The 11086-nt window shown below is 42.9% G+C and overlaps 1 protein-coding gene across 2 annotated transcripts in view; it reads right to left on the bottom strand.

Moving 5' to 3' along the window:
• Positions 1-2323: 2323 nt before the first annotated feature.
• LOC123071897 (general transcription and DNA repair factor IIH subunit TFB1-3) overlaps positions 2324-11086 on the bottom strand; it is a 9478-nt gene continuing 715 nt past the window's right edge. Inside the window, exons 2-20 of one of the 2 annotated variants that reach the window (XR_006434588.1) lie at positions 10380-10458; positions 9929-10002; positions 9755-9818; positions 9388-9526; positions 8603-8678; positions 8415-8510; positions 8217-8261; positions 6961-7017; positions 6637-6792; positions 6479-6544; positions 6190-6313; positions 5719-5775; positions 5516-5640; positions 5129-5308; positions 4189-4335; positions 3896-3973; positions 3197-3244; positions 3021-3089; positions 2324-2725 (exon numbers count right to left, since the gene is read on the bottom strand). Coding sequence is in view for 1 of the 2 variants with exons in the window: in XM_044495469.1 (XP_044351404.1) it covers positions 2645-2725; positions 3021-3089; positions 3197-3244; positions 3896-3973; positions 4189-4302; positions 5129-5308; positions 5516-5640; positions 5719-5775; positions 6190-6313; positions 6479-6544; positions 6637-6792; positions 6961-7017; positions 8217-8261; positions 8415-8510; positions 8603-8678; positions 9388-9526; positions 9755-9818; positions 9929-10002; positions 10380-10458 (1728 nt within the window). In the remaining variant the exon portion in view is untranslated. The remainder of the gene's footprint in view (positions 2726-3020; positions 3090-3196; positions 3245-3895; positions 3974-4188; positions 4336-5128; positions 5309-5515; positions 5641-5718; positions 5776-6189; positions 6314-6478; positions 6545-6636; positions 6793-6960; positions 7018-8216; positions 8262-8414; positions 8511-8602; positions 8679-9387; positions 9527-9754; positions 9819-9928; positions 10003-10379; positions 10459-11086) is intronic. The other variant, XM_044495469.1, reaches the window with a different exon arrangement.

Raw genomic sequence — 11086 nt, 5'->3', positions numbered from 1 at the left:
ATGGCCTAATGGATAAAGCGTCTGACTTCTAATCAGGCGATTGTCGGTTCGAGTCCCACTGGGCGTGTTCAACTTTTTTAACTTTTTGTATTTCTTTGCTTCTATTTTCTACTTTCATCTGCTGAAATAACTGGCCCCGCTCCCAGCCCCACCACCACCGCGCCATTTTGCCCTTGAAAAACTGGCGTTGCCAAACCCTAGCTAGTTAGGCCAACTCCAGCGCGCGACCCCATTCCGTCCGGTCTCATTCGTTTGGGACAAAACGGACAGATCCCACAGCGGAGCGCGCGACGGCCTGAATCCATTTTGTTCGTTTTGTGTCCAGCCCTATCCATTTCGAGCACAGACATGCGCCTGGTTTGGGTCTAGGCGAACAGCAAACGGACGCGCCGCTCGTCTGCACCGGGTCGCGTGGCAATGCGCACGCGCGCTCGGCCCCACTTACATCCGCTCAGGCGAGCGGTCGCCATCCTTCTTAAATGAGAAGCCGTGGACCGGTCGCAGTCCACACTCCCCGCTCCAGTTCGCGCTGCCTCCTTGAAACCCGACATTCCCCAAACCCTAGCACTTCCTCTCCCCTTCCTCAAGCTTGTCAGCTGGCCGCCAGGCAGCCATGGGGTGGTGAAACACCGGCCGCAAGGGGGCGCACGACCACGAGGCTGGCTCGTCCTCGGGCCTCTGCCGCCACGGCGTCAAAGATAAGCCCCGCTCCCAGCCCCACCACCACCGCGCCATTTTGCCCTTGAAAAACTGGCGTTGCCAAACCCTAGCTAGTTAGGCCAACTCCAGCGCGCGACCCCATTCCGTCCGGTCTCATTCGTTTGGGACAAAACGGACAGATCCCACGGCGGAGCGCGCGACGGCCTGAATCCATCTTGTTCGTTTTGTGTCCAGCCCTATCCATTTCGAGCACAGACATGCGCCTGGTTTGGGTCTAGGCGAACAGCAAACGGACGCGCCGCTCGTCTGCACCGGGTCGCGTGGCAATGCGCACGCGCGCTCGGCCCCACTTATCATCCGCTCAGGCGAGCGGTCGCCATCCTTCTTAAATGAGAAGCCGTGGACCGGTCGCAGTCCACACTCCCCGCTCCAGTCCGCGCTGCCTCCTTGAAACCCGACATTCCCCAAACCCTAGCACTTCCTCTCCCCTTCCTCAAGCTTGTCAGCTGGCCGCCAGGCAGCCATGGGGTGGTGAAACACCGGCCGCAAGGGGGCGCACAACCACGAGGCTGGCTCGTCCTCGGGCCTCTGCCGCCACGGCGTCAAAGATAAGCCCGCGTCACCACCACGGCACGCCGCACGGAGGGCCCCCGTGCCGCCCGCATTCGCCATCGCCTCTAGGGCCACTGGCGAGCGCGACCGGCACTACATCCACCCAGATGTTTGCCGGCTTTATTTGGAGATGAGGACGCCACTCCCCTAGAGCGACGTTCACCTTCCCAATAATCATGGATCGGGTGCCGATCCCGCCGGTCCCGATGAGCGGTCGTGCCCGCCGCGAGGAGATCGAACATCGCCTCTTGCCAGACGACCTCTACTACGACCCCAGGTACGCCGCCGACTCCGCCCTCTGGGACACGTGGTTTCGGGACGAGCACGACACGTGGCGCGCGTCCTTCTTTGCCGGCATCTCATCAGGCCGCGGCGGCCACGTGAGCGCCGTGCGCGTGCTCCGAGCCCTCCCCACGTGCGCGGGTGTACACGTGTGCGCGGCGTCACGCCAACGCCGTGCCGTCGCTTTCGCCCTCTCCGTCATCACCATCACCTCCTTGCATGACAAAGGAGAAGGAGGCCCGACTCCTTCAACATGTCATGGAAGACTCCATAAACACGGACGATAAGCGCCAATGGGAGGGCCTGGAGACCATGATTGTCATTCTTTTAATCATATCCGTCCCGGACATGATTTGGGGTGCAGCCACGCGTTGGGACAAAAGCAGGCCGAAACGGACATCCGTATGGGGTCAGAGTTGGCCTTACCCTATCGATGGTGAACCGGATAAAGCAGCAACAACGACGTGCCGGGACTTGAGGCACCACCACGTCCACCGGCTGTTAACCAGCGTCACTAATGCATCGACCATTATATGTATTACTATGCAACAAGGCTATTGACATGAAAACTGCATTTATCATCAAATACATTTGTATTTCTAATTTTGTACCGACATTTTTTTCTTTTTGGCAATCCAACAAATTAATTTTAAAATGCCAATAGAAGAAGATGCACGTTACAAGCTACTGTATTCCAATGCCTAATTTTTTTGACATGGAACAAAGCAAGTATTCCTACGCAAGAGCAAATTGCTGATATATCATGGTATACCTATCTTTTCATTGGGGTTTCTTTATTTATAACCATTTGCACATCGCCACCGCAAGGGAAATAGGCCATCCATAAACACAACGAAGAACCAGAATGATGGTTCTATCTTGAAACAGCTAGGAGGAGAGGAATACGAGATGTCCAGGGCAAAATTTGCAAGTAGGCATGTTATTATATTCCACGTGTATTTAATAATTAATACACGGCAAAATCAAAGCCTCTTCAACACGGCATCATTGCCAGCTAGAGCTCACCGGCGTGGTAGCCCTCACGCTCTAGCAGTAATCAGGTTGAATCCTTATGGGTGGTGTTCTCTGCTCAAAACCCATTGGGCTTGCTCCCGGTCCCGGCCTTTGAAGATTTCTGCTGCTGGTCATGGTAGAATGCAGCATCCAGAGCCTGGAAATTATTATATAATCAGCTTGCTGAAAATTATTCAGAGAAAACTGGTATTCATGTGTTTTATTTATGGCATCAACGGCAAGGAAGCAAGTATCCAATGAGCACGAAAACCAGCAAATGGAAACAAAAGCATTCAATACAAATATTTACTCTCACCCATATCCTTCTGCTTCACAAATATGGAAACGCATCTAGCTAAATCATGACAAAGGTATAGATGGGTAGTTTTCTCCAAGTTCAGATAATTCATGGGGTAATGCAATCAAATACAACAGTAAGGAACGGTAGGAACCTGTGTCATGGGCTTTACGAGTTGAGATATTTCATGCCGTACATCAGGCTGTGCCGATTCCTTTATATCCTGCACGTATGAAGTTGCACACGTGATACATACAAATATATAATCAAACGCAATTTCAGTTATAATTAGATAGGTTCCAAATATCTACTGTGCTGAGGAAGATTAACCTGTAACTTCTGATATATCTGTGTCATTGCTTCCTTCAGTCGTTGAACCTGTGGAACAACCGCCAAGTACATAAACATCCAAGCAATAATGGTCTGGATGTTTTAATTGCTTAAATCGCTTACCATATAGCAGTCCTACCAGGTATCTAGATTATAAATTAGTGACAAAACCACAGAACATAACCATCAATCTAGGCATCCTTGACTTACTATTACGCTGTATACACAATATACCAATACTAGACTGTATAACACAATCCTAACATCTGCTATTTTTCAGTAATTGGTTCTGTTCACAGAATTAATGTAGTATGAGAAAAGCTAGAAACAGATTGGGTAGTTAAATGCAACATTTTGATAGCCAAAAATATAATAATAAAAAAGAAGAGGAAGAATCCGGTGGTGGTTAATTTCCATAATTACTGATAGCAAGGGAAAAGACAACCATCATGTTGGCAACACATCAAATTCCACCACCAAAATTATTAACTGATCATTTCTACTTGAGCTGTTATTAGTTATTATTCACATTTATAACATGCACTGGTATTGTTCTTATCTTGAAGCAGGAAACTACATTTCAGTAACCATTTGTTTAATCAAAAGTCGCCCAGTCACTGAGCTACATTTAGCAACTTCCACCGAAATACTATTTGTGGGTTAGAAAATAGTACAGACAAGATAGGAGTGACAAAACACCTTATTACTAAGGACTGTGGTTGTTATTGGGTATGATGACCAAAAATGGCGCAGCAACTCCTGGATAGCCGTCCAATGCTAACAAAATAGACAGTCACAATAAACTCTGTCAATACAAGATGTATAATAAGATCTCAAGTGCAGTGATATGAAGATTTTAGAATGATCGGACAGATATACATAAATAAATAAATAAAGGTACATTAAGATAAGTCCGGAAAGTAAACATTCTAGAAAAAATTGGAAGTACAGTACAGCTTCTGCATAGAAGGTAAATAGGTGCAGTATCTCACATCCATAAGTTCCTCTCGTGTTCGGTGAGGAAGACGACCAAGGAGACTGTCTTGGGGATTCTTAAGATTAAGCCTCCGTGAACGTGAAATTCCTTCATTCAATTCGCTAAGAACCTAGGCCCATACCATGTAGGTAGTTAGGTTTTCCTGCTCATGCAATTTAATACCTTAAGAATAGAGAAGCCACAGCAATACAGCATCCAAAACGTGTGTTTGTAAGGGAAACTTGGAGTATTCAGGTAATTGGGAGTATTAGGATGTTGATGAAATGACAATCCAACATTAAGAATTGGAACAAAACAAACAAAGGTAAACCAGTTCCATTTGCAAAATGGATACTGTTCCTTTTTTGGCAATGCAAAATTGTGGACCAGATAAGGTGTAAGTTAGTCATATATAAAACAGTTACACATGTTGGGCCTATCATTGTGTCCATAGAAATGGTTGGGAACTGATTGGTTAGTTCTATGCAAACTTTCTTCACTGGTTTTGGAAGAGCAAATTCTCTTCCAGTAAAATATGTACAGACACAAAGAACCACCATCCCGTTTACAGAGGAAACAAGATTCACCTACACTGGATCTGGATGAGGTAACCCCATGACAGAGGAAATGAAAGAGGCGTACACACATTCCAAATCCAACTTTAACCATAAATTAGACCAATAATATATAATTTTTGTGCCCTACAAATTATACCATTGAAAACTTCTTTCGAATATGAATTCAACGGTAATAATATTTTGTCGCATATAACCCACATTTAGTTAGTCTAATTTATTGTCGAAGTTCATTTTTTAAATGCATGCATGCTTTATTCATTGGAATGGAGGCAGTAAGTCAGATATATCTACAGACATGCATCTTTCAAGGAAACAGGACCTAATCCCCGTAAAGTTTATTATAGAACATTGGTATCAGGTTCAAGTAGAACTGCTTACCTTTAGAGCAACATCTGACTGAACAACAGGACAGTTCATTTTTACGGAAGATATTTGATCCATTAAATGACGGAATGCATCATCGGTGCTCAGGCTGCAGCTGCGGGCCTTTCTTCCATCGTTGCTACCTAAAGGTCTCAGAGCATTTGCTTGCTGAGAATCAAAATATTCTCGAGGATCCTATAAAGACAAGAAAGGCGTTAGAATCCATAATCTTGCAATATATTACTGTAGTTGATACTCCCTCCGTCCCGAATTAGTTGTCTGAGATTTGTCTAGATACGGATGTATAGTACATCCGTATCTAGACAAATCTCAGACAACTAATTCGGGACGGAGGGAGTATGAGGTAATATATTATATCAAGCCATATGAACCAACTATTACCTTTATACAAAGTGGTGCATATGGGAGACTTCGTGGAGCTTGCAGATCCTCTATCTCAGTCATGCGGGCCACCTTTACCAATCTCTCATGACTAGCATCATCAGCAGCAGAGCTAGGAGGTGGTTCTGCAGTTCATAGCTCATCAGCCTAGTAAGGAACTAATTAGGGCGAGAAAAGATGCACACAGCGATATAATTACTAACCCTTCTTGGACCTTGCAAGTGCTTCAGCCACAGTCTTCGTATCAGTTGATTCAATATCTGCAAAAAGACGCATAACAAATACAATCACCTTATGCACTGAAACCATATGGTGCATTAATACTAAGTTATTAACAACAATAAGCAAATGCAAAGTAGAAATGATTGGCATTCCTCTGACGTGAATGGGAAAGTACACCAGCACAGAGAAGGTACTACACTAGAGCATTACAGTGTGCAACCAACCAGCAGTATAGGACGGTTGATTTGTGCAATTGTCGGTGCATTCTTTTTCAGGAAAGTATTAGACAGACAAACAGGAAGCCAGTAGAAGTGTAGTTGCAGGAGAACTGAGGCTGATAGCATATCAGTATCATCTCATAATAGTAATAGCATGCTTGACCAATCAACTTCAGTATACAAAAACTTAAAATAGACAGCATGAAAACTTTTGAGTTGAGTCCAAAACTTCACCTGTTGATCTCCCTTCAAGAACAACAGCAGCATGCCGATTCAGATCCTGAGAAAGTGTTCTCCTAGCCAATTCGCTATCAATGTCAGTTGTCTCTCTGCTGCCGTCACGGAGAATCCCATGATCCTAGATGCCCAAAAGAATAATGAAATGATTTTTTTCAAAATAGGACTAAGCACTACATGAGGTTGTGATCAAAATAGCAGACAAAGTTGCTCATTATGAGAAACGGATAAACCGCCTGTCTTTGTGCACTTGTAGATATAACAAAACAGTAGCAAGAACACACACCGGAAGATGGATGTAGTCATCCCCTGCATCTGCCTCCATGTCTAATGTTGGATCAACTCGTTTTATCTGTAAACAATAATTGAGACATCAGTTTTTTTTCAAGGAAACATGTATTGCAAAATATGCAGAATGACAACAATAAACAGCTAGAATTATACCTTGAGCTTTGCCTCCTTGGCAAGTATATCATCATTTTTCAAAAACATGGCTAATTCCTCATCGTCAGCGGCTTCAGCTTTTGCCGCTAAAGTATTTTTTGTCCTAAGTAGATACTCAGCTCTACAGTATTTTGTCCAAAAATCCTTTTCTGACAACTTTTTGGGAGTCATGGGAGATGAAGGAAAAACAGAGCAAAATGAGAATCCAAATCCACTTTATGCCAACACAGATATAGTATAAACTAACTTCAACTTAAGCTCAAGCTTCCTAAAGCCTATGGTAAGGCACATGAAAATAGTATATACAAGTATGCACTATCTTACCTTCTTCGGGACATAATCCAAAAATGCCCGATGCACAGCTGGCTTTTCTGCAAAAATCTGCAAAACCTCAAATAATATATCATATTCATAACAACTGATTTTCAAGACTTATTCAACATCCAATAAACAATCTTGAAGTTTAGCATTTACATGGTTAATAATGTATGCCAGGTAAACTAGTATTACTGAGCAGATGTAGCCCAGCCCAAAGACCAGAATAAGCCTGTTCGACCGGGTCAAGAAATGCGGTCACAGCAGTGTGGCCTCACTCACAGGTGGCTACCCATGTGAGTCAAAAGGGACAATGTTCTTTACGACACTGATTATGAATGTGGCCCGATGAATCCAGGCCGATGACCCTAAGAGTCAGATAATACATCGATACAATCTAAATGTATTCAGAGAAGGGAATAAGGAAGAGAATGAGAAGGGAGTGGGCTGTGGGACTGGCTCACTTCCTCTCAATCTCTCTCTTCCACTCTGCCCTTCTCCCATTGCTATTGCATGGGGTCATGACCACCAGCTTCCTGGTGGACGACCAGATCACAAGAATACAGGATGCTTGACCTGACATCGTGAATCGCAGGGTGACCTGCAATCCAAGTAACTATGTCCAGGACAGGCTTACAATGCCTGATAGTCTAGACAGGCAATCCTGAGCATAGCTTCAATGATCCAGACTATAGATGCAAGAATGCTTTTGAGTAGCCCACTCGAGGTTTTTGAACAGGTATAGCTAAACACAGTGGTATTTACATTTTTCATGCAGTAAAAATGGCATATTTAGATTTTCATGGCATAAAAATGGCTTGACAAGGGATCATACCATTCTATATGTATGTCAAGTACTGAAGAAGAAAAGAAAAATAGAACTGTGTCATCACAAAGAGTTACAGTTTGTAAAATACCACCCAGTGAGGATGACGTGGAGTCTAGGACCATGTGTCAGTACATGACCCTAAGAAAACAAGTGAGGTGTTGCTCCTTACACAAAATGCAATAGGTGCTAATAAATAGTTGGTCAAGTGGAATCATTAAACAACACAACTGTTTAGAAATTCCATCAACCATAGCATTACACCTTTTTACATAGCACTGCACATGACAGTTAAAAATATTGCAAATGATGCTACCAGGCAGACCAGCATTTAGATGAATGCATAGCTGCATTTATCATGGTTGAAAAAGTAGCAAATTGATGTTAGCAGGCAGACCTGCTTTAGGTGATAATCATTACCAACGTATAAAGAATATACCTGATGGATAATCTCAGTAGTCAGACTGAAAGTAACCTTGTTTGTCTGTGAAACGATACACATAAATCAGAAATGAGTAAATTAAAGATAATGAACATTCAGTGAAGTCAATAACTGATAGAATACATCCATGTACTACACAAACTATCATAGTATGCCAGATAGGCTCGCAATGATTATAGTAGACCCATAGCATACCTGTCCATCAGCTGATGGCCTAACATCAGCTAGCATGGCACTTTTGAAACCTGGCTTTTGTTTTGACGCTTTGTTTGTTTCATCGTCAAGTAAATTCTGCAAAAGGACTTAAATAAGTATTGGTTGCAACTGAATAAAAATATACTACAAAACAAACAGAAATTGTATCCTTGCACAGTAGTTTTTACCTTTCTTGTTGCCCAAAATTCAGACTCTTGAAGAATATTGCCAAGCACAAACTTCTTATGTAACTTCTGCAGTTCACTGCAAACAGAGAAGGTTCAACGAGACAATAATACAACGCAACTGTGTTTTCTCTGGTTGGCTATGATAGTCTGCAAATCTGTCTGTATCATTCTCTTAAAACATAATACAGAGATTAAATGTTCATCCCTACAGCTATGCAGATCTGTTAACCTAACAGCATGAACATGCTCCTGATGTGATCTATTAATAAAATATAACTGAATGACATTACAACAACAGTAGCATTTCGTCCCAAGCAAGTTCAGATATGCTAGGAAATATATCTGAATGACATTCCCATACAAAAAATGGATACGTGAAAACATTTTGGCATCCGCACTTTATTTTGGCTCTTTCAAAGTTCTACAGTTACAACACATAAAAGGCATATCATTTTCAATCTAGCAGCTATGCCACCAGCTTCATTATGTAGTGTAGCACAGATTTGTATGCTGATGAAACAGACCAGTAAAGACCAGTTAAAAGTGAAGCTTTAGTATCATCTTTGAATAAGTGAACCTACGAAAGCCAAATGCACACTTCACTAGAAAAAGAATCTTAGAATCAGGTAATCAATTGAAAAGCACAAGCACACAAGGGCTCAGCAAAAATTACTGAAGAGAGCAAGACAGCTTACACTGTTGTGGTCTAGTATTAAATTATTATCAATACCCCATGTTGCTGTCAGCAGAAGAAACATGCAGGGTGCTTGAAATACAGATATTACCTGTCTTCTCGTAGCAATTTCATCCGCCGTTCCATTTCGGCAGAACTGAGCTGTTCTGGACCAGTTGACACAGCTGCTTTCTCTGGGGGTACATTTGGTCTAGCAGGCACAGTACCTTGATGTTTGCCTAAAACCCTAGCTGAAATGACAATATCATCAGTTAGTTTTATATTTGTTGGCAATAATTGTGTAGACTAGAGGTGAAACTCACAATCAAAATATTGACGCAAGGACCAAAAGTAACATTAAATGCATATACTCAATCTAACAAGAATAATCATTTTCAAATGATGTATTTGTTCATAATATGTGATCTATTTGATGGCAGAAAATGACATGCCTATTAGAAATATTTAGTGAACATTACCTACAAAGTCGCGACACAAATCACGGTTACCAACATTGTCAAACTCAAAAATATAGCCTCCCCCCTGAAAAGAACACAGAAATCACAATCTTCTCGGTCATAGAAATAAATGCAGAGCATATGCCTATCAACCAAAACTCAATAGGATGTTTATATTTAATTAATTGATCATACCTTGTCAGAATCTTTTGAAAGATTCAATAATGGTGGCGCTGGTTTGCTACCATCTACCTTGTTAAACTTATGGCCTGAAGCACATGTACGAAGAAGCTACAAAGTTACTATCAAGCATATTGGTAATGACCATGAAATAAATTCTCATCAACCAACATGCATGGCCTACTCTGACACAACTGATGAGCTGAATATGTAATCTTGGACGTATGTATTCTGAATATGTAATCTTGGATGTACATATTCTCCATTCTGTTAAGTCATTTCAAACAAACCCACGGCAAGTCGCAAACCACATCTAGTAAATGCCCATCTATCTACAATTAAGTAGTTTCCTAACACATCAGGACAACGAACTAACACATCAGAACAATGGCAGTACTTCAATTTTGTACAACCCTCAGTGCTGTGATTATGAAACCAGCACTGCATATGGACAAAGGACAAGTACCTTTGATGCTTCGGAAATCAACACTGAGCTTCATTAGTGAGCGCGGATCATTAGGGGTAAATGTTAACTTATCTTCACTCTGCAATTACAAGAACAAAGTAGCGCATTATGATCGCTTGCAAGCAGCGGTAAGACTGCATCAGCACCAAATATGAAAATGCTAAGAACATCATACATAAACAATGCAATCACGAACCAACAACTGCCTCAAGCAGATTTTTTATAGAATATGTTGAGCCCCCAATTTCACTAAGCAAACTGGGCGTTCTTACTTGGGGCACAAATTGGCTCCCACTAAAGGCAAACGAAGCACCGGGCTTGACACACAATCATTTTGCTCCAACCGCAATGCTAACTTACTGCGGATCAGGCTTACTGTGTTCAACGATTAAACTGAAGGTTGGATGTGGTACACATACAACAATGAGGAAAGCACAGGCACACGCACTCCTCCAATCTAAGCAGCAGCATGCTTCAATTTGTCCCGTTTTGCGTCCAATCAGAGACCTGCTCGGGATCAATCAGTTGGGCACCTCAACACCGATAACCCCCTGCCGAGCAACCACGCCGCGACGACCGAGCAGCAAAAGCAATGCCGGTGCAAGCCAACCAAACAGAACCAAGACCAATACAAACCCTGAAATAAGGGGGGTTTCGGATGGGAGGTGCGAATGGGGTGGGTGTGTGTGGGTGGGTGGGGTTGGAGT

This window comes from Triticum aestivum, chromosome 3B (genome assembly GCF_018294505.1).
Source record: "Triticum aestivum cultivar Chinese Spring chromosome 3B, IWGSC CS RefSeq v2.1, whole genome shotgun sequence".
Taxonomy (NCBI): domain Eukaryota; kingdom Viridiplantae; phylum Streptophyta; class Magnoliopsida; order Poales; family Poaceae; genus Triticum; species Triticum aestivum.
This window is presented reverse-complemented; position numbering and strand designations above follow the sequence as displayed.